Source organism: Melanerpes formicivorus, unplaced genomic scaffold (genome assembly GCF_026170545.1).
Source record: "Melanerpes formicivorus ecotype bairdi unplaced genomic scaffold, bMelFor1.0.p_v2 SCAF_37, whole genome shotgun sequence".
NCBI classification, from domain to species: domain Eukaryota; kingdom Metazoa; phylum Chordata; class Aves; order Piciformes; family Picidae; genus Melanerpes; species Melanerpes formicivorus.
The window spans coordinates 3,956,613-3,979,128 of NW_027142389.1; the positions used below are offsets into that span (position 1 = coordinate 3,956,613).

The 22,516-nt window shown below is 47.8% G+C and overlaps 1 protein-coding gene across 1 annotated transcript in view; it reads right to left on the reverse strand.

The window, feature by feature from the left end:
• Positions 1-22,516, reverse strand: part of BRWD3 (bromodomain and WD repeat domain containing 3) — a 74,372-nt gene that overhangs the window by 21,121 nt on the left and 30,735 nt on the right. The window contains exons 12-27 of the mRNA XM_068157645.1: positions 20,942-20,982; positions 16,794-16,898; positions 15,819-15,972; positions 15,015-15,149; positions 13,370-13,498; positions 11,948-12,173; positions 10,722-10,892; positions 7,779-7,962; positions 7,222-7,315; positions 6,536-6,685; positions 5,697-5,773; positions 4,217-4,394; positions 3,189-3,305; positions 1,963-2,070; positions 909-1,033; positions 114-196 (exon numbers count right to left, since the gene is read on the reverse strand). Of these exons, the coding sequence (XP_068013746.1) occupies positions 114-196; positions 909-1,033; positions 1,963-2,070; positions 3,189-3,305; positions 4,217-4,394; positions 5,697-5,773; positions 6,536-6,685; positions 7,222-7,315; positions 7,779-7,962; positions 10,722-10,892; positions 11,948-12,173; positions 13,370-13,498; positions 15,015-15,149; positions 15,819-15,972; positions 16,794-16,898; positions 20,942-20,982 (2,077 nt within the window). The remainder of the gene's footprint in view (positions 1-113; positions 197-908; positions 1,034-1,962; positions 2,071-3,188; positions 3,306-4,216; positions 4,395-5,696; positions 5,774-6,535; positions 6,686-7,221; positions 7,316-7,778; positions 7,963-10,721; positions 10,893-11,947; positions 12,174-13,369; positions 13,499-15,014; positions 15,150-15,818; positions 15,973-16,793; positions 16,899-20,941; positions 20,983-22,516) is intronic.

A 22,516-nucleotide genomic window follows, 5' to 3' on the forward strand; every position in this document is an offset into this window, starting at 1 on the left:
TAACATCATGTGTGATCCCAGCCTTTACATCATGTAAGGGAGAGGCTGTGTCCTATTAAACAGCTGCAGAAATAGTGCAAAACATATGGAAGTGGGGAAAAAAAAGTAATCACCTATTTGCCAGTTCCTTTCTTTGGCTTCATTATAAAACTGATGCAGCACAAGGAAGTCAATAACATCTGGCATGTCATGGTACCTTCAGGAAACAGACAAAGAACATTGCTTCTGACACCTCGAAACATGGCTCCACAGGCACAAGACAGACAATTCCAGGCATTCTGTTTGCAAGGTCAGTGTAGTGAGTAATCATCAGGTCTTGCAAGAGAAAATAAGAGGTGGGGGAGAGCTTCTAAAGGGCAAGAAAAATCTCTTGAAGAATGACATCAGCATCCACTTCTGGTGTCCCAGTCACAAGAAGGACACTGAACTGCTGGAGAGAGTCCAGAGGAGGGACACAAAGGTGATCCAAGGGCTGGAGCACCTCTGCTGTGAGGATAGGCTGAGGCAGCTGGGGGTGTTCTGCCTGGGCAAGAGAAGGCTCTACAGGGACCTTAGAGCTGCCTTCCAGTATCTGCAGGGATCCTACAGGAAGGCTGCAGAGGGACTTTTTCTAAGGGAGTCTGGAGACAGGACAAGGGGGAATGGTCTGAAGCTGAGGAATAGTCAGTTTAGAGTGGACCTTAGGAAGAAGTTCTTCAGTAGAAGGGTGGTGAGACTCTGGGACAGGCTGCCCAGGGAGGTTGTGGATGCCTCCTCCCTGGGGGCATTCAAAGCCAGGTTGCATGAGGCCTTGAGCAGCCAGCTCTAGTTGAGAGGTGTCCCTGCCCAGGGCAGGAGGTTGGGGTAGATGATCTCTGAGGTCCCTTCCAACCTGATCCAGTCCATCATTCTGTGACTCAGTGACTTACTTTATGGAAAATGATTCTCCAGTCATTTTGCCTGTGATTGGATCTAGGAATGCAAGCTTCAAGCAGCAGAGGGTAGGAGGCCCAACTTCATATTTAATTCCTACAGTCTTCACAAATTCTTGTTCCTATTTATCAAGCAGCATGGAACAGCATTATTTTCACTTGCCAAGAGCAAAATCATCCACAAGAAATAGCAAACATAGTAATGAAAGAAAAATAAATTCCACTTTACTACCCAGATCATTTGAACCAGCTTCTCTTTTCCAAACACTAAAAGTCAGCCACAGTCACCTTAGAAAAGGAAATAACCAACCACAACAAAGCATAAGATGCTCACTCTCTTGGAAGATTCATGAACAGGACACCCACAGACTATGCCATTTTTATAGTAAGGTTCTAAGGACATAGCCACTGTGGTGTGAACCACACCGATGGCACCAAAAGTTCCACCTGTGCAAAGCCAGGGCCTCTCACCCTTGTGTAGCAGCACACAGGGGGAATGAAAGGAATTGCTTCCTCTTAAAGAGGAAATTCAACAATAGGCTTTATGTTCATGTCCTGGCAAACATCAGCTGGTGGCAAGATCTCTAACCTAAGTGAAATGCTGTTTCCTTTCCCTCAGACTGATGAGGTCTTTCAAGACAGCCTGATCTAGTGTGGGGTGTCCCTGCCCATGGCAGGGGGGTTGGAACTAGATGATCCTTGTGGTCCCTTCCAACCCTGACTGATTCTATGAAGAGTCCATAGCCTCTCTGAGCAGCTCTTCCAGTGCTTAACTGCTCTCACTTGACTTTTTATCATCCAATATTCTCCATCTTTTTCTTAACCATCAGGCAAGGATCCCTCACTAGATAACCTTTCACAGTCTTTAGCATCCTTCTGCCCTCCTGTGCTGAGGAACTGGACAGTTGTGAAGACTGTGCTGATGAAAACACTGATTTGAGTTCTCACACTGACATTTCCAAGCCTTGCTTTCTCCATAGTTTTCAGCTTGGTTTTCCCTCTCAGTTTAACACCAGAGAGACATCCAGCTCTTTTTTAGTGTCTGACTTACCCTGAGTTCCATTTTGTTCCATGGTTGTTTCTGCATATTAATACTGTATATTTTTGCCTTCCTCACTGCCCGCACGTAAGCTTCATGGCCTTGCCTGAAGTAGATGACCTGCAAAGAAAATCATGAACATGAAATTATTTTGCTGACAGATCTTTTCCAGTTTGTTCCAAAACTTCCATGAACACTGAACACAGGCCTCATCATGGTTAGGCCACACCTTGAGTCCTGGGCCCAGTTCTGGGCTCCTCAGTTTAGGAAAGATGTTGAGGTGCTGGAAGGGGTCCAGAGAAGGGCAACAAAGCTGGGGAGGGGTCTGGAGCACAGCCCTGTGAGGAGAGGCTGAGGGAGCTGGGGTTGCTTAGCTTGGAGAAGAGGAGGCTCAGGGGAGACCTTCTTGCTCTCTACAACTGCCTGAAGGGAGGCTGTAGCCAGGTGGGGCTTGGGCTCTTCTCCCAGGCACCCAGCACCAGAACAAGAGGACACAGTCTCAAGCTGTGCCAGGGGAGGTTTAGGCTGGATGTTAGGAAGAAATTCTTCATAGAAAGAGAGATTGGCCATGGGAATGTGCTGCCCAGGGAGGTGGTGGAGTCACCATCACTGGAGGTGTTTAGGAAGAGACTATGGTTCCATGGTTTAGTTGATTAGATGGTGTTGGGTGATAGGTTGGACTTGATGATCTCAAAGGTCTTTTCCAACCTGGTTAATTCTGTTCTGTTCTATTCTATTCTGCACACTGCCTTAGAGCATAATGCACACTGCCTTACAGCATACTGCACACTGCTTTATTTCATCATAAAGCACTCTTGCGCTTAAAAATCATAGAATCATAGAATCAGTCAGGGTTGGAAGGGACCTCAAGGATCATCTAGTTCCAACCCCCCTGCCACGGGCAGGGACATGTCACACTAGATCAGGCAGTTCAGAGCCACAAATATTTGTATCAGCCCCAAAAGAGGCACCTGCTACATGCTTTCACACTTGGGATCATTGCAAGTGTGCAGGCTTGTGTGAAGATGCCCAAGTCAGGCCTCCCTGCTACTCCTCTGTACAAAGAGAGAGACAGGATGGCTACCCATAAATAACTGATTGCCTGAAAATACAAAAGGGCATCCAAACTGAGCCTGTCTTGAGCGTGAGTCACATAAAACAGTTGCTAGATACAAGAGTCCTGACCAAAACAAGTTCCTCAGCCCAGGTGGGGACGTCAGGATTGCTGCACTCTTTACCTCATCGCCCATCTGCGGGACGAAAGGCGAGCGGCGGGGTATGGTGTCCAAGATCCACTGTGGAGCAAGCCACTCTTCACTGGGCTCCCCTTCCATCGACAGCAGACCACTTGGCTTCTGGAAGAGATGGCATCACATTCAGAATGCAGGCTGCAATTACCATGTGAAAAGCACACACAGCACTGCCTGAAGGTAACTGGCAATAAGACAACAAGGGGGAATGGTTTGAAGCTGAAGGAGGGAAGGGTTAGACTGGATCTTAGGAAGGAGTTCTTCAGTACAAGGGTGGTGAGACCCTGGAATAGGCTGCCCAGGGAGGTTGTGGATGCCTCCTCCCTGGGGGTGTTGAAGGCTGGGTTGGATGAAGCCTTGAGCAGCTGAGTCTAGGTGAGCTCACAAGGGATACATGGAGCTGCTGAAGCAGGTCCAGAGGAGGGCCACAAAGATAATCGGAGGACTGGAGAAGCTCTCCTATGAAGACAGGCTGGAAGAATTGGGGCTGTTCAGCCTGGAGAAGAGAAGGCTCTGGGGAGACCTAATAGCAGCTGTCCAGTATCTGAAGGGGCCCTACAGAAAGGCTGGGGAGGGACTATTTAGAAGGACTTGTGGAGATAGGATGAAACTGGAGCAGAGTAGATTTAGGCTGGACATCAGGAGGAAGCTCTGCACAATGAGAGCAGTGAGGCACTGGAACAGGCTGCCCAGGGATGGGGTTGAGAGCCCATCCCTGCAGACATTCAAGACCAGACTCAATGTGGCCTTGGGCAGCCTGATCTAGTTGGAGGTGTCCCTGCTGACTGCAGGAGGGTTGGACATGATGACCTTTGGGGGTCCCTTCCAACCCAGTGCAAGCTGTGGAACCAGAACCACAATTCCTGTGCCATCCCGGGGTTCTTTGTCACGTATACTTGTTTGTGAAACATTCTGCTTTGAAAGCAACCACTCACCAGAAAATGTACATGCACAAGGATAAAAAGACAAGAGAGAAGTACAGTAAAGAAGGCACCACCAAAATGAAAGCTGCTGACCTTCTTTCTAGGCTGTTTCAGTTTCCTTCGTTTTGGCTCCAGTCCTTTGGTTCCCTTCATATTTTCATCTTCAGAGCTACTACAGATTTTGCGAGCTGCCTGCCTGGTTTGTCTCTTTGGAGGCTGCAGATTGATTCCAGCATCTGCTGTCCAGTCTGAATATTCACTTGATGAATCACTGGAGACAATAAAAAGTGGTCAGGAAGAAGAGCACCTCAGTTTTCACACACTGGAGTGAAAGGTCCAAATACTCAACCTGCTCTTCCTCCTGCTTATGTGGACCAGATGTCAGGACTGGCCGAGAATTCCATCCTCATGTGAGTTTCAAATATCTTAATTTGTGTATTTGATGAGATTATCAGTTGTAAACTCATGGTGGAACTAGGTTGATACCTATTTTCATACTTATTACCTCACTGGTCCACAGACTTTGTAAGAACTGACTGCACAAAATGCACAAAAACCTGAGAAAATTGGAGCAGTCTCCTAAAAACCCAGCTCTGAGCTGTTTAATATGCAAATAACACAGAGAGAGTATTTGTACTGAGCTAATCTATTCATCAACAAACTGGCAGAGGGCACAGAGGGCACTGTCAGCAAGTTTGCTGATGACATCAAACTAGGAGGAGTGGCTGACACCCCTCAGGCTGTGCTGCCATCCAGCCAGGCCTGGATAGGCTGGAGGGCCAGGCAAGGACAACTGAATGAAATATAGCAAGGACAAGGGCAGAGTCTTGCACAACCCCGTGGACCAGTATAGGTTGGAGATTGGCCTGTTGGAGGTCAGCTCTGGGGAAAGGGATCTGGGAGTCCTGGTGGATAACAAGATGATCATGAGCCAGCAATGTGCCCTTGTGGCCAAGAAGGCCAAGGGCATGCTGGGCTGTATTAGAAGGGCTGTGGTTAGTAGGTCGAGAGAGGTTCTCCTCCCCCTCTACTCCACCCTGGGGAGGCTGCGTCCCGAATATTGTGGCCAGTTCTGGGCCCAGCAGTTCCAGAAGGACCTCAGGGAAGTGCTTGAAAGAGTCCAGCACAGAGCCACAAAAATGATTAAGAGGGTGGAACATCTCCCTGCTGAGGACAGGCTGAGGGAGCTGGGGCTCTTCAGCTTGGAGCAGAGGAGCCTGAGGGGTAACCTCATTAATATTGATAAAGATGTGCAGGGCAGTGTCTGGAGGATGGAGCTAGGATCTTCTCAGGGATGTCCAATGATAGGACAAGGGGCAGTGGGGACAAGCTGAAGCACAGGAGGTGCCACAGGAACAGAGGGGAAAGTTTTGTCACTGTGAGGGTGCTGGAACCCTGGAGCAGGCTGCCCAGAGAAGTTGTGGAGTCTCCTTCTCTGGACAGATTCCAAACCTGTTTGGATATTGCAATCCTGGGCAGCCTGCTGTGGGTGACTCTGCTTTAGCAGGGGGGTTGGACTAGACGATCTCTGGAGGTCCCTTCCAACCCTCGCCATGCTGGGATTCTGTGATACCTGGAACTGCTTTCACTTTGCCACGCTGCCATGGGATCATCCATAGATGCATCACTGGTGCCAACAGTCTCATCCTCCTGGATTAGGGGGGAATCAAACAGCAAAGGTTTTGTTTGCATCAGTTTTGTTTGGAGCAAGTTGTATGACCTGTCTCACCTGAGGAGGGCTTTGTATTTCAGGACTGGGTTAGCTTTAAATAAGTCTGTATCTTAATTAATATAGAAAGATAAGCAATTTTCAATGGTATGGGAACTATAGAGAGGTCTTATTTCTATGATTAATAAATCTCAGTGTCAAGTGGGCAGCTTTTTAGCTGCTCTGTACATTCAGAGCACTTACAAGTGGCAATGTTCAGGGTCTTTTTACTTCACTTTAAAATATACCAGGTTCTATTTAACCTGGTATATTTTAAGCTCTTCCCTTGCCAACACTAGTGATTAATACCAATACTCCATCTCCTCCAACAGCAGCCTACAGACCCCAGATGCAATCAAAGTGCTGAGTATGTATGACCCAGAATACACGTGCAGGAGGAAATCCCAAAATAGCAAGAGGTTTGACACAACCCAGTTAAACTTACTTCAGAATGTTTCACACTTCTAAAAATACCCAAGCTGTTTTGAGCTAGTTTTGAACACTGTACTGGCATTGATCCTTTGCTCTCCAAGATCAACACACTACAGTAAACACCACGCGTCCGAGACGCTCAATCATCCGAGTGTTCCTACACAGAGAACCTTGGAGCCTTAAGGGTAAACGGTGCTCTCGGTATATCTGTTGTCACACCACACTGTCTGGGAACAGGGAAGCTATTGAAATGGTTGTTTGCTGTATCAGACCTCTGAGGAGCTGTCAGATTCCTCCCGTGCACGCGTGGTTTGATTTGCTCCTGGCTGGCTGTGCTCGATGGTGGAGCGCGTCTGGTAGGCGTGCTGCCGCTTGCGCTGGTTCCTTCTCAAGGACCTGCCACTCCCTGGTTGGTAGTCATTCTTTTAGCACAGGAGGGACAGAAAGGACAAGGTTAGAGACTTAATCATGAGCGACAGGGTTAGCATTTGCCTCATTGAGGTGAGTGCTGTATCCCAGGGAAAAGGCATCTTCTACCCACTCGTGGCTCGTTTCGCTGCACACGCAGCTGGGGGGCTGGTTCAGTATCAATTCTACTTTTTCAAGCAGCAGTCTGAGAAAGGAAGTTAGGAAGTTTCTGGATAAGATAAAAGCTGATGTCACCTCTATTCTTTCTCCTAGTTTCCACAAGTCAAACTGAACACCCACTGTGGCTCCACTTTTCCTCTCCCAGCATCTTGGGATGCCTTGGGGAAAGGGATCTACCATTGCTGTCTACATATTAAACTATAAAGAGGGACAAAGCAGTTAGAGGAGAACAGAGAGACAGAGAAACAGAACTGTTGATCTTCTCAATCATTTAATAAAATGCTGGGGGGAGGCTTTACTTGTCTTTTTTTTCACCTAGTGCTCAGAACTGCTCCACAGGCAGGTTCTCTCTGTGAGTAACTTAACTCACCCGTTGCAAGGTGTGGGAGGGCTTCCTCTTCTTTTCAACAGTGTATAAACTGATCTCGATTTCACCTTTGGCAGCTCGGCATTCTTCCTGCACCCTGATCACACACAGGAAAACATCCATTTTATTCAATAGATCATGAAAGAACTTGGCAGCCTCATTAGCAGACACATTCAAATGCTTTTGGTCCCCTTGCTACAAGAAGACAGCACACAAATCCTCCTAGAAGCCTCCCCACCAACTTCACTCCTGAAGTCACCAGTTAAGGAAGTAAATTTGTTAGCTGAGCATGCATAATTATTTTTAAGTACACTGAAAGGTATTAAGATTGGCTTTATGGGGTCTCTTTAGTGAAGTTTCAGGGAAATGTGGTATTTGAACTACTGAGAAAAGGCTCAGTTGTGAAGAGAAGGAATTGCTGTTCTCAGCTACCCAGCAGAGATGGAACCCCAGGAGGAACTGCAAACAGACATGCAAAAAATAGCCGAGACATCTGTGAGAAAAAACCCTATTTAAAACCCAGCAGAGGTGCATGGAAGATCATGAGCTTAGCATCTTACTTGCTGATGCCTGGAGGAAGCTCGTTCACCACGACTCTCCTGCTCCACGCCATGAGATCTCTCTCGGTTGCCATCTGACTTCGGGGCGCGTTGTGGTGCATCTGCCGCACCCCTTCGATCTGGCCGCTCCTCCGGAGACCAACGTTGGGTGGGGATGACACATCCAAACCTGGACTTCGAAGAGCTAAGGAACAAAAAGATGGGTTTTTTCCCCCCCTTCAGTTCTATAAACCATCAGTAAAAGGCAGAATTTAAAGCTTAAGGACTGCATGGAAATTCTTTTCTGGTGATAAACAAACAAATTCTGTGCTCAGCACCCTTAGTGTTTTCAGACAGCTGGCGATGTGTAAGCGACAGTAACATCACTGAGCCTTGCTGCACCTGAGAAATACAAGGCAAGCAAAGAACATAACCTATGAGAAAAGTTTCACAGGCACATCTGGAGTATTGTGGCCAGTACTGAGCTCCCCAGCTCAAGAGAGACAAGGAATTTACGGAAGAGAGTCCAAACGGAGGCCATAAAGATGCTGAGGGGCCTGGAGGCCTCTGTGACAAGGAAAGGCTGAGAGCCTTGGGGCTGCTTAGCCTGGAGAAGAGCAGCCTGAGAGGGAATCTGATCAATGCTTATCAATGTCTAAAGGGTGGGGGACAAGAGGATGTGGCCAGACTCTTTTAAGTGGTGCCCAGTGACAGGATGAGCAGCAACAGGCACAAACTGCAGCCCAGGAGGTTGTGGAGTCTCCTCCTCTGAAGATATTCCAAAGCTGACTGAATCCTGCAATCCTGGGCAGCTTGCTGTGGGGGACCCTGCTTTAGCAGGGGCATTGGGTAGATGATTTCCAGAGGTCCCTTCCAACCCCCACCATGTTTGGCTTCTGTGACTTTCAAATCAAAGTCTCGTCAACTGTCTAAAGGTCAACATCTAACACAGTAACATCTAAACCAATAATCTGCTGCAAGGCTTAAGGTTTCTGTACCTCCATTTCCTCTGTGTTTTTAATACTTATCTACTGGGGTTTTCATCAGGTAGCACAACAACGTGGTGCCACATGGTCAGGAGAAAACACACTCTGGGACACAAAGTGAGAGAAGAAAGACTGACTTGGCAGTTAATGGCTGGACTCAATGATCTTAGGAGGTTTTTCCCAACCTTAATGATTGTATGACAGAATCAGAACCACTGCCAGCACTGCCTTTATTTATCTCATCATTTGGGAATGCATCAACAGAATGCCCAGATGCTTAAATAAGGTTCACTGCATGAATGCTTTGCATTCACAGTTGTGTAAACCTGCAGTTGAAAACGAAAGGCTATTTAGATATGAGGTGTTTTGTACATCCTCTGATTAACCCCCACAAATGGGCAGCTGGGGCAGCCAAGTGCCAGTAGTGTAAGGTAAGTAATTTCTGCATCATTCATGCCTGGGAATTCCCTTGCACACAAAGACAGGGCTATGCAAAGGAAATGGACAACCAGGATTTCACCACACAAGAAGCAGAACAGACTTCTTGTGAGCTGAAGCTGGCTTCCAGGCTACCTTCTTGCCAATACCATTTCAGAGCAAAGCAGAAGTGCATGTTCAGCATTTTTCTCTCATATTTTTCCTAATCCTTCTTGAATTCCAAAACAAGCAACTTCAAATCTAGCAATCCCAATGAGCTTTACCAGGAAATCTAATTCAAACATGTGCAATCAGTCATTTAACCTAGAACTAATTGATTAGCAGATGTAAACCTTTCAGGAGCTGGGAATGACTTGCAGCACAAGTCAGCAGCATCTGCTCCCTTACATCAGCTGCACTCCATCAGCTGCCTCAGTCAGCTGTTCACATCTGATTGAGTTGGCTTTCAATTTTTAATCACTTTGAGGATGAGAAATGAAATCACAGTAGCAGAACATTTACCAAGAGAATCATCTCAGGCTTTCTAAGGAAACACTAAGGCAGAGCAGACGTTTATTTCTAAACACTGATGCTCAGCCCTAGCATATCACGTTGTGGCAGCCTAATGGCTTCCTGTTGCTGTCACAATGCTGTATTCCACTGACAATCTCCAATTCTACTCTGTTATCTTGACATAGAATTCATAGCACTTATCATGGATCACCTCTGCAGTGACTGCCATCAAGACTACACAGTGAACTTTGTTTCTTAGGAAAGGTTTATAACAGCAATGATTACAGTCTAATGGCTGGAGGTAATCAGATACAGCCCAGTTTATTGTGTGCCCTCAGTTGCACCTTCAACTCTTAATACCTCTGCTAGTCTCTGCTGAATGTCCAATTGCTCCACAGAGGTTAACAAAGTGTGTAAGGACCAGAAAGAAAAAATCCTCCAAGACAGCCTCAGTTCTGGGCCCCTCAGTTTAGGAAGGAGGTTGACTTGCTGGAACGAGTCCAGAGAAGGGCAATGAAGTTGGTGAGGGGCTTGGAACACAGCCCTGTGAGGAGAGGCTGAGGGAGCTGGGGTTGCTTAGCCTGGAGAAGAGGAGACACAGGAGTGACCTTCTTGCTCTCTACAACTACCTGAAGGGAGGTTGTAGACAGGCAGAGGTTGGTCTCTTCTCCCAGGCAGCCAGAACAAGAGGACACAGTCTTAGGCTGTGCCAGGGGAGGTTTAGGTTGGATGTTAGGAAGAAGTTCTACACAGAGAGAGTGATTGCCCATTGGAATGGGCTGCCTGGGGAGGTGGTGGAGTCACCATCACTGGAGGTGTTCAGGAGGAGACTTGATGGGGTGCTTGGTGCCATGGGTTAGTGGTTTAGGTGGGTTGGATTGGTTGATGGGTTGGACACGATGATCTTGAAGGTCTCTTCCAACCTGTTCTGTTCTGTTCTGTTCTGTTCTGTTCTATTCTATTCTATTCTATTCTATCTTAGCTAACATATTCTGATTAGTACCTCACTGTGCTTTAGGTAAACATTTTCACCTAGAGAGACACTTACCTCCATTAACAGAGTGGGATCTATTGAGAGGAGGGTTTGGAAGAGTTTCTCCCTCATTGATCAGTCTCAGATCTTGCTCCCTCTGCAGCTCCCGGATCATTCCATCAAGGATACTCTCATCCTGGTCGTTTGTTTGCTGCCCAATGACTTGTTCCACTACTTCACCATCACCTTGACAAGAACAGAGTCACAACTGCTTACAAAAAGATTTTTGGTTTCCTGAGTACTTCAAATTGTGCACAGTTACTTGTCTGCTCTGGCAAACAGCTGAACACTAGTGAGCCTTCCCCTCTCCTGTGGTGAATGGAGGCAAAGCTTGAAACAGAAGTTAAATAAAAGCCTAACATTCCACACCACAAGCAGAATACGAATACAAACCCTTGAAAACAGCAGGGAAAAACCAATGCCTCTGTAGGTAATAATGGAAGATCTCTCCTTCAGATCAGCAGATTGCAGAAGTTTGTATCATAGAATCACAATGCCTTAGGTTGGAAGGACCTCGAAAGGTCATCTAGTCCAAACTCCCTCCAGTCAGCAGGGACATCTCTAATGAAGTTGCTCAGAGCCTACTCCAACCTTAAGGGGAATGTTGGCAGGGATGGAGCATCTACCACCTCTCTAGGCAACATGGGCCAGGGTCTCAGCACTCTCAGTGGAAAAAATTCTTCCTTGTATTTAGTCCAAATCTCCCTCTTCTAGTTTCAAACCATCACCCCTTAGCCTGTCACAGCAAGCTCTGCTAAAATGTCTGTCCCCATCTTTCTTACAGGCCCCTTTAAGTACTGAAAGGCCACAAGAAGGTCTCCCCAGGGCCTTTTCTTCTCCAGGCTGAACAAGCCCCACAGCAAAAAAAAAACCTGCTTAAAAAAAAGCCAAAGCTCTTTTGACAGTGTCTTTCTTACCTTCCTGCTTCCTTACTCACACACACAGCTACACTGAGGTCTAAGGGAAATTCTTTGAGCATCTTGTCACATCTTGTCATACACCTGATGGAAGCCCACAGACTTTATAACTCTGTATTCTCCTTGTCTTGCCTCCAGTCATGTTAACTCCACACCCTTTCCTTTATGCCATAAAGCCACCCCCATCTCCTACCTCTGCACTGCATTAAAACCACCAGTTTCAGAAGGCAACTGAAACAAACAAACCCTCGCAGTCCCATCCCACTGAGCCGGTGCTCAGCACTGCGCAGGACATGTGTTAGGCAGGAGTTTTAGCCAGCATACCATTAGCTACATATCCCAGCTGAGGAATGAGCTGTTCGTCCTTGCAGTTCTCCCTCCCCGGCACCAGCCGCTGGAATCTCGTGGGATGAGGATTTCCATCAACATCCACCAGGAATGGAGGAGGCATAAGGTGTGGAGCCTGTTGAGTCTGCTCATCCAGCACGTAGTTATTGGCATCGCGGATCAGCGGTCGGTAATCCGTGTGGAAGAACATCTGATCTGGAATCTGCAACAACAGCCAGCTGGTGAGGCAAGCAGTGGCCATCTGGAGTGGCTCCCATCCCCATCAACCACACCTCCCACACTTAGGATCACCAGAAGAGATCACAGAAACACAGAATCAACAAGGTTGGAAAAGACCTCAGAGATCATCAAGACCAACCTATCACCTATCACCCAACACCTCCTGACGACTAATCCATGGCTCCAAGTGCCATGTCCACTCCTTTTTTGAGCACCCCCAGGGATGGTGACTCCACCACCTCCCTGGGCAGCACATCCCAATGGCAAATTACTCTTTCTGTGAAGAACTTTCTCCTCACCTTGAGCCCAAACTTCCCCTGGAGGAGCTTGAGACTGTGTCCTCTTGTTCTGGTGCTGGTCATGACAGAGAACAGATCCCTACCACAGATCTCTTTTATTATCAAGGTCTGATGTAACCTTTCAACAGTAGAAGATGCCAACAGAGGTGAAGAGATAAATGTTCATGGCTTTGTTCCTCTGTCTAGGGATTCTCTTGCCTAAATCTTCATGGTTCTTCCCCTTTGCTCTGGTGAGACCCCACCTCCAATACTGCATCCAGTTCTGGTGTCCCCAGCATAAGAAAGACACAGAGCTGTTGGAATGAGTCCAGAGGAGGCCACAAAGAAGATCCAAGGGCTGGAACACTTCTGCTGTGAGGATAGGCTGAGGGAGCTGGGGGTGTTCAGCCTGGAGAAAAGTCTGGAGGGACCTTAGAGCTGCCTTCCAATAGCTGAAGGGATCCTACAGGAAGGCTGCAGAGGGACTTTTCATGATGGTGTCTATAGACAGGACAAGGGGGAATGGTTTGAAGCTGAGGGAGAGCAGGGTTAGACTGCAGCTGAGGAAGAAGTTCTTCAGCATGAGGGTGGTGAGACTCTGAAATAGGCTGCCCATGGAGGTTGTGGATGGTTCCTCCCTGGGGGTGTTCAAGGCCAGGCTGCATGAGGCCTTGAGCATCTGAATCTATTTGAGATGTGTCCCTGTCCATGGTGGGAGGGCTGGACCAGATGATCTCTGGGTCCCTTCCAACCTAAGCCATTCTCTGACTACAAAACAGCAACTGCTCTTTAGTCTGAGGCAGGCTGCAGGAATGACCTGTAACACAAACACTGTAACACAAACACTGCCGGGACAAAACCAGGACAAGACACAGAAGAATTTAAAATCCCTTCAACTCACCTTTTCATAATATTTATTGCATCCAAAACCAAAGAGCAGCAGATGTCCATGGGAGTCTGTGCAGGCAAAATGCTGTCCATCTGGTGAGAACTTGCAGTCAAAAACAGCTCCATGGCCTTGGCCCTCAATCTGTGTACAAGCAGAGAGTATTCCTTTCACTGTAAGGGTTTTATACAAGTTTCACCTGTTTCATCTTAATTCTGTGTGATTTCTCCTCTTGCTCCAGACTGATTTACATGTACAATTTTTACCACTTAATTATTAAAGCTTTCAGAACAATGAAATAAAACCTGGCATTTTCTCTTTGTCCTGAAACAACTCCCTAGAAGTCTACATTTTATGTTAATGGCAGACAGGGCAAGCTTGCACCAAAGACCTCAGACATCCTGGCTCTGTATGAGCAGGTTTCCCAGCCCCATGTGCCAGAAGGCCAGCTCAGGTCCTGGAGCAGCACAGCTGCCTTCTCTCAGCACTGCAGCCAAACCAACAAACCTGGCACTGGGCACCTCAAGATAAATGTGGCAATTAAGGTGGTACAGAGCCAACCATGCCATCTCCCAGCCCACAGCACTCTGCCACACCACACAGGCTGACTGCTTTTCACTGCCCCACCCTGGCAGTCACTACAATCTTTTTGGCAAAGGTGAGCCTCATTAAGTTCAACAAGGGCAAGAGTAGGGTCCTGCACCAGGGGAGGAATAGCCCCCTGCATCAGTACAGGTTAGGGGCTGACGTGCTGGAAAGCAGCTCCACAGAGAAGGAGCTGGGAGTGCTGATGGATAAGCTCACCATGAGCAAGCAATGTGCACTCATGGCCAAGAAGGCAAATGGTCTCCTGGTGTGCATTGAGAAAAGCATGACCAGCAGGTCAAGGGAGGTTCTCCTCTCCCTCTGCTCTGACCTGGTGAGGCCACATCTGTACTTGGTTGAGTTCTGGGCTTTCCAGTTAAGAAAAGACAAGGGAGTACTGGAGAGAGTCCAGCAGTGGCTACAAAGGTGCTGAGGGGACTAGAGCATCTCTCTGACAAGGAGAGGCTGAACTCAGAGGGGATCTGTTCAATGCTTTACAGTATCTGAAGAGTGGAGGGCAAGAGGATGGGGTCACTCTTCTCGGTGGTGTCCCGTAACAGGATCAGGGGCAATGAGCACAAACTGGAGCACAGGAGGTTCCATTTGAACATGAGGAAAAACTCCTTTCCTGTGAGGGTGCCAGAGCCCTGGCCCAGGCTGCCCAGAGAGAGAGCTTGTGAAGGTTCCTCCTCTGGAGAAATTCCAAACTTGCCTGAACACTGCAGCCCTGAGCAGCCCGCTGTGGGCGACTCTTCTAGCAGGGCGGTTGGACTGGCTGATCTCCAGAGGTCCTTTCCAATACCCACCATGCTGGGACTCTGGGATTCCATGGTACAATCATGCCCACACACATGAATACTATTCAGGGGTGACAGACCCCAGGAAAGACTTGCTGCTGCACTTGGGATGCACAGGCCCAGACTCGGGCACCGCTTACTGAAGCGCGTGGAGCTTTCTTTTTGATACATAGAGGTTTCCCCCATAACCCTGTTGCAACACTGGCCACAGGAGGTACAGAATGAAATCTGCTTTGTGCTCGTGATCAACCCCCCAGTCCTGCCCTGCTCATCCTTACCATGTTGAAGTAGTTGCGGATTTTCGTTCCTTTGTCTATGTCCCAAACAAAAATATTCCCATCGTGCCCGGCCGAGAGGACAATCCTCTGGTCAAAGGGATGGGCCTCCAGCACAAACACTTCATCATCATGGCCCTGCAATGAGAGCAGGGTGAAAAACAAAGTAGTATTTCTCCATGGGGTAGCTCCAAACACGCTAAGATTCAGTGTGGGGACATCTCAGTTCAGGCAGTCAGCCGCCTCAGGGTGGTGGAGCACCGGAACAGGTTGCCCAGGGAGGTGGTTGGAGCTCCATCCCTGGAGGTGTTCAAGGTAAAGCCTGACAGGGCTCTGGGCAGCCTGATTTAGCTGAAGATGCCCCTGCTGAGTGCAGAGGGGGTTGGACTGGAGGACCTCTGGAGGTGCCTTCCAACCCAAACCATTCCATGACTGTATGAACTCCCTGGATCCTAGGCTAGAACTGCACTCAGTCGAGCTTTCTGTCAGAGGCTGGGCACTATCACTGTCCACTTTACGTGTGCCTTGGACTGCAGCTCAGCACAGGGGGGATGGAGACTGACAGGGATGAAACAGGAACCAGCAGCAAGGACAGCTGCAAGCCTCTAATCTGGTGGCTCCTCAGCCAGCACACCAGGGGTTAGCAGCGTTTCAGTCCTCAGCTCCTTTCCCTGTGACAGGTACCACACACAGGCCGGGTGGCACACTTCAGGACCAAACACTCCTCCTCACAGAGAAGGATGATGCAGATGAGCCTCAGATCAACTTCAGAACTGAACTATAAGCATTTGGGATGATTTTACTCACAGATAGGCTATGCAGAAGCTGCCCTGTAGATGAGTTCCACACTTTGAGAAGGAAATTGTTGACTGCAGTGATGACAGTGGCATCGTATCTATCCCAAGCCACCATGGTAACCTTCAGTTTAGTCACCTTGTCCTCCCCAGATGCTGTGTTGTTGCTGAAGAAATTGATAATTTGAAGAAGAAATAGATCAGTAACTGCACATGGAAACATTTGGCAGTGCTACTTCAGTATGGAATTAGGGAGAGCATGGCTGCCACCGCTGTGGCTTCTGGCTAAGGCAGGAGAATGAGGCAGGAGAATGAAGGATGGAAAAATCAGAGGCAGGGGAATGAAGGATGGTGAAATCAGACACAGGAAATACCCAGTGCCACTAAGATTTATAGAGCTTTATTTCCTTAAAGAAAACAAATTTCTCTTCTGCTCTTGAGTGATCATCCTGATCTACCCCAGTCCTTTCTAGTCAGTTCTATTCATTTCTTTTCCTACAAGGCATTTTTCAACATGAGTAAACTCTAGAATAGGAAATTACCTGCTGAACAAACCCAAATCTTACTTTGTCAGCTAACACTAAACACAGAACCAGGGACCTGCTGGAGTGGGTCCAGAGGAGGGCCACGAATTTGATCAGGGGGCTGGAGCAGCTCTGCTATAAGGACAGGCTGAGGGAGCTGCTGAGGGAGCTGGGGGTGTTCAGCCTGAAGAAGAGAAGGCTCTGGGGAGACCTAATAGCAGCCTGCCAGTACCTGAAGGGGGCTACAAGAAGGCTGCAGAGGGACTGTCTGCAAAGACCTGCTGGGACAGGACAAGGGACAGTGGTTTGAAATCAGAAGAGATTTAGATTGGATGTTAGGAACCAGTTCTGCCCCATGAGGGTGGTGCAACACTGGACTCGATGATCCCCAGAGATCCCTTCCAACCCCCACCATGCTGGAATTCAGTGTGTGATTCTGAGAGTTCTGTTTCTCTTTGCTTTACCCTGTCATTTTAGTAGCCATATCCAGGACCACACTCTTCCAGTCCTGCTGATGATAGTGCCATATTCTTGCTGTTCCATCTCTGCTTCCACTGACAAATCTTAAGCTGAAAAGAAACACAAAAAGAACAACCAAGCAAGCATGAGATTCCAAATAAGCATAAGGCACCACTGCTTTTGGCTTAATACCCACATGCCCATCTCAGGATCTTACTTTACAGTTACTCAGTAGTTTTGCTGCGCAGTTTTCTTATCTTTTTTGGAAAGGACCTCAGAGATCATCTGCTCCAACCTCCCCCCCTACAGGGCCTCAGCTGTTCAAGGCCTCATCCAGCCTGGCCTTGAACACCCCCACGAAGAGGCATCCACAACCTCCCTGTGCAGCCTGTTCCAGACTCTCACCTCCCTTGTACTGAAGAACTCCTTCCTAAGCTCCAGCCTAACCCTGCTCTCCCTCAGCCTCAAACCATTCCCCCTTGTCCTATCTTTAGACACCCTCACTGTGGTGGCTTGAGGTTCAGGTAACTTTCTGAGTAGCTCATGGCTCTAACAAGGACACTCATGAAAAGTCCCTCTGCAGCCTTCCTGTAGGATCCCTTCAGGAATTGGAAGGCAGCTCTAAGGTCTCTCCAGAGTCTTCTCTTCTCCAGGCTGAACAACCCCAGCTCCATCAGCCTGTCCTCATAGCAGAGGTGCTCCAGGCCATGGATCATCTTTGTGGCTCTTCCCTGGACTCACCCCAACAGCTCTGTGTCCTTCTTATGCTGGGGACACCAGAACTGGATGCAGTATTGGAGGTGGGGATCTCACAAGAGCAGAACAGAGAGGGAGAATCACCTCCCTCATCCTACAGCTATGTAATATGATAATTGTGTATGGGAATAAAGATCCTCACCAGCAGTGTGGGCCTGCTAATTCCTGTGGCAAGAGTATTTAGGAACTTGGCAGGGGATTGTCATTCACCTTAGGAGAGGTCACTACAAGCACTCACTTGAATGCTACTCTGCACCAAACAAGCAGATGTACACAGGCATCTACAGAGCTGGAAACAGACTTGTGTCTAAATCCTTGTCTCACTCTGTGTATGCCCACTCATGGGTGTGTTTAGCAACACACAAAATAGCCACAAAACCACTTGCACAGGAAACAGGCAGCTCCAAACCGCTCAGGAGCCAGGAGCACACCCAGCACAGAAGCTAGGAGGGATTGAATCTTTCTTGTTTCTTTCTTTCAGCACTTATTCTCTGTATTGTTTGTGTCTCTCTGATCTGGAGAATGTAATTAAAAGACAGTGAGGTTACAATTTTCCTATCAGATACTGCAGGGGACAAAAGAGTTTCTACCCCACCACATTAATTACATTTGGCTACAGCTAGCAGATGGCCTTGGCCTGACTTCAATGTCGTAATTCATCCAAGCTGCACATTCCCTTTTTTAATGACATCAGCAAATCTCTTGAGCAGTTCGTGGTGGCAGCAAAGCTGCATGCCAGGAGTCTGGCATAAATTATAATACATTAGCTGAGGGTGAGGGTGCAGACAGGGAAGGGAAATACCCAAGTTGAAGACAAGCAGGTAGCTCCGCCTAGGAAGCTGAGCACGAGTCTCCTCCTCATTCAAGTCCTCCTTGTTTAAATAAAGTCAAGTATCCAGCTTTGGCTGCCCGTCCATCAGGCTTGGGCTGCCCATCCATCAGGCTTGGGCTGTCACTGAAACCATCTTTGCTGAGAATTTCTGAGGAAGCTCCCCTCAAGTAAGGAATTTGCCCAGGCCAGCCAATGTCTTTAAAAGCAGCTTCCATTTATGCCCTGACTGGCTGTAAAAAGGCAAGCCTGTGCCATCTGATTTTAGTAAGTCCTTCTTCCACCTTTTCAGCTTCTCTGAGCTCAATGTTTTCACCATGATGCTTGTGCCATTTATTTCCTTTTTTCTTCTTTGTATTACAAATGAAAAGGCAGTTACCCCTTTTCCATTGAAGGCACCATTGGAGTCAGTGACAATTACATCCTACCTGACCTCATACCTGCAGGGAAAAACTGTTCTCCCACACCCTGTGAGGACAATGTTAGTACCAGAGGATCCAAGGAGCACCTCTGCTGAGAGGATAGGCTGAGGGAGCTGGGGTTATTCAGCCTGGACAAGACTCCGGGGGGACCTTAGAGCTGCCTTCCAATACCTGCAGGGATCCTGCAGGAAGGCTGCAGAGGGACTTTTCCTAATGGTGTCTAGAGACAGGCCATGGGGGAATGGTTTGTAGCTGAGGGAGAGCAGGGTTAGACTGGATCTTGGGAAGAAGCCCTTCAGTATGAGGCTGGATAGACTCTGGAGTAGGCTGCACAGGGAGGTTGTGGCTGCCTCCTCCCTGGAGGTGTTTAAGGCCAGGCTGGATGAGGCCTTGAGCAGCAGAGTCTAGTTGAGAGGCATCTCTGCCCATGGTGGGAGGGTTGGACCAGATGCTGTCTGAGGACTCTTCCAACCTGAGCCATTCTATGATTCCATGATACAATGACACCAGTACCTTCCCCCATCACTTCACACAAGCATCTCTGAGTACAGGTGCAGTTCTACCAGCAAAGCTAGTTTTGCTGGAAGGCTCCTGCTTGCCCGCATCCCTAAACCTCCTGCCAAGCACAACAAGGAATATGAGCAAAAGCTGCCAAAAGCCCAGTCAGGTTCTGATGTTGATCACTCATCAAAGCCTGTTACATCACCCTCCAGCACAGCCAGGCTGCAGCAGTTGGACACACAGGCACCTTTATACATTCCATCATGAGCACCCTGACTTTAATTGCTATATAAGCAGCAGCAGCAGCCTGACTTAGCACAGCTCTAAAAACTGACAGCTCTGCAGGTTGCAATGGTTTGCTTCATAAATCTTAAGGGCACAGGATTACTCTCATCATCTAAACTAATTAGCTGGGAAATTCATATATTGGTCTAGAAATGCACAGATTTGCCAGCTATGTTGTCAGAGAGAAGTAGAGCACTACAGATAATAAAGTGGACCAATGAAGTGATCATCAAGACCCAAAGGTCTTACAACTGGACCTATGTAACTGCTTCTAAACAGGTGGCAGCAACCATGGACTGCAAGGTCAAGAGGACCATGAAATGGTTTGGGTTGGAAGGGAGCTTTAAATGTCACCTAATCCAACCCCTCTGTAGTCAGCAGGGACATCTGCAACTAAATCAGGTTGTTCAGAACCTCATCCAGTCTCACCTGGAGTACAACCAGGATGAGGCCTCTGCCTCTCTGGGTAACCTGAGCCAGTCTCTCAACCACCCTCAGCACAACAAATTCCTCCTCTTTTAGTTTAAAACCATCACCCCTTCTCCTGTCACAGCAGGCTCTGCTAAAAAGTTTTGTCTCCACCTTTCTTACACATCCTTTTCAAGTACTGAAAAGCCACTATGAAGTCTCCCACCATGAGAGGTGTGTCCCATATCTTGAAGCCATGCTTTAGTAGTCATGAGGTGTTGGGTGACAGGTTGGACTTGATGATCTTTGAGGTCTTTTCACCTTATTGATTCTGTGATTCTGTGTACCCAGGTCCAGCAGCTGGTGAAAGTATGCCCTGTGGTTCATCATTAGTCACCAAGGAACACAAAATCCCACAGCCTTTGCTCCAGGAAACGTTGAGATTAGCCCATCTAATATCACACTTGGTAATGTTAAGCTGCTCCCATGTACTGGTGACTCAGTGAAGACTAAAGATAGTGGGTTGCAAGGAGACACCACAAAGCTATTGCATAAAACATCCAATTCCTTCTGAAAAGCTCCAAGTGAGGGCCCCAAAACTGAACCTGATACTCAACCTGTGTGGCCCCACCATTGCTGAGTACAGGGGAACAATTAGCTCAAAACCCACCAAGAAGACAAAGCAAAACACCCCCACACCAAACCATACCCCCCACATCAAACCATAGCCCCCACACCAAAGCAAAAGCAGTTACAGAATGTTTTTGTTACAGCAGAGCACAGCCAGTCCAAGTTCAAGGATAGGACACACATCTTGCAATGTACTCTAAACAATTTGTCTGAGATTAATCAGAGCCCATTTGGGCCCTGTTGCACCAGGTTTGCTCTGAGAAGTTCTTTGCAAAATCAAACCCCATACTTCTGATGTCAAAAGCCCAGGACAGCCACTCACCTGTCACCATTGTTACAGAACTGGACTGCAACCACTTTGTCCTAAAGAGGAGGGAGGAAGAGAAAAAACAGCAGTGAATGATTTGTGAGCTGAAACACTCATCCAAAAAGATCCTAATGGTTGAGCTCCTGTTGAGCAGTTTGCATCTTCCCAACACCTCCTACAACATATTATCATACAAATTCAAGAACAGAAGAGTCACAGTCGAAGTGAGAAGCTCCCCAGACATATTGTATTGAAAACTCAACCAGAAAAGTACAGAGAGGCTCAGACACTGAATGGTTTCTGACTCAGTTTCTCTAACGTTTTGACATGAAGGAAGCAGCAGCTGCAGCAGCTCTGCTCTTGCCTGAGCAATGTCACAGGACCATGCACACCCCAGGCTAAGCTCTGCCTGGGAAAACCTCCACCTCTCAGACTCCACAGAGTTAGGAGTAAGGAAGCCCAGGAGCTCCCAAAGCCTGGTAGTGCAGCACTCCACGAGACAGGGCAAGAACTTAGCCAAATAACTGATCCCAGGAGGTTTGCTGCTTTTAGACCTAACCATTAAAGCACACAAAAATATTTCATCCCAGAAAAATGCAGGCCTTGGCTTTATTTCCACCATCAAATTGTTGAGAAACAAATGCTGTGGCTTAGAGGTGGGTTTCCCTGCCTTTATTTTGTTGAATACTTGTGCTGGCTGCATGCATTTGCTGTCAACTCCCACTGACGTCTCTCAGCTCCTGATAACCAGCAGTCCAACTGGGGATGGTTTGCAGGGGCAGGCTGAGAGCAGTCTGTGGGATTAAGAGCAGTAGACTTTCTAACATTAAAGGAATTACAGTTCCTTCCAAACCTGACCTGCTAGGAGCAGGATCCTTGTTAGATTTGCTGGCTTGGAGCTCTGAGACTTAAATGTGAGAGCCACGACTCCCACTGAAGTTCAGTGAATCAATTTAGCCCTCCACTTGAATCCATAAAGCCTTGTTAAGGTGGGCAGCCAGGCTATTAAGGTTCAGAGATAAATGCTCCAAGCTCCACAGAAGTGACAGCCCTGCCAGGCTTGCTACAAGCTCGCCTGTCTGATGGATTGTTTGCCACGCACATAATAAACAATGCAATCATCACCTGCTCTCAGGAACAACTAAGAGATCAAGAAAGATTTGATACTGGGTGACTTTATATGGGGTTGCATTAAAACTGAGGGATTTAATGGTTTTAATCAATGCTCTCCAGACTCAAACTGGGAAACTGACATTGAAAGCCATCATGTATGCAGTTAAAATGGTTTGAGGGCTTGTGAGAACCCTTCTGCATCACCTGAGTAAAGCAGCTTTTAAGCATCCTTCATGTTCTAAATGAAATCAGCAGGGTGAGCCCAAGCTGGACTGCACACTCCCAACCCAGAATAGGTTTGGTTTTTCTTCTTAGGGGGATTTGTGGCCATAGCTAAAGTTAAACACTCAACACCAAATTTCAGAGGAAAGATGACATTGTGCATGGAAACTCTCTGAATGCCTCCTTCCAACACAGGCTGCCTTCAGGACTATGAGAAAATCATCCAGTCCCTCAGCTTCCTTGGGGGAATAAAAT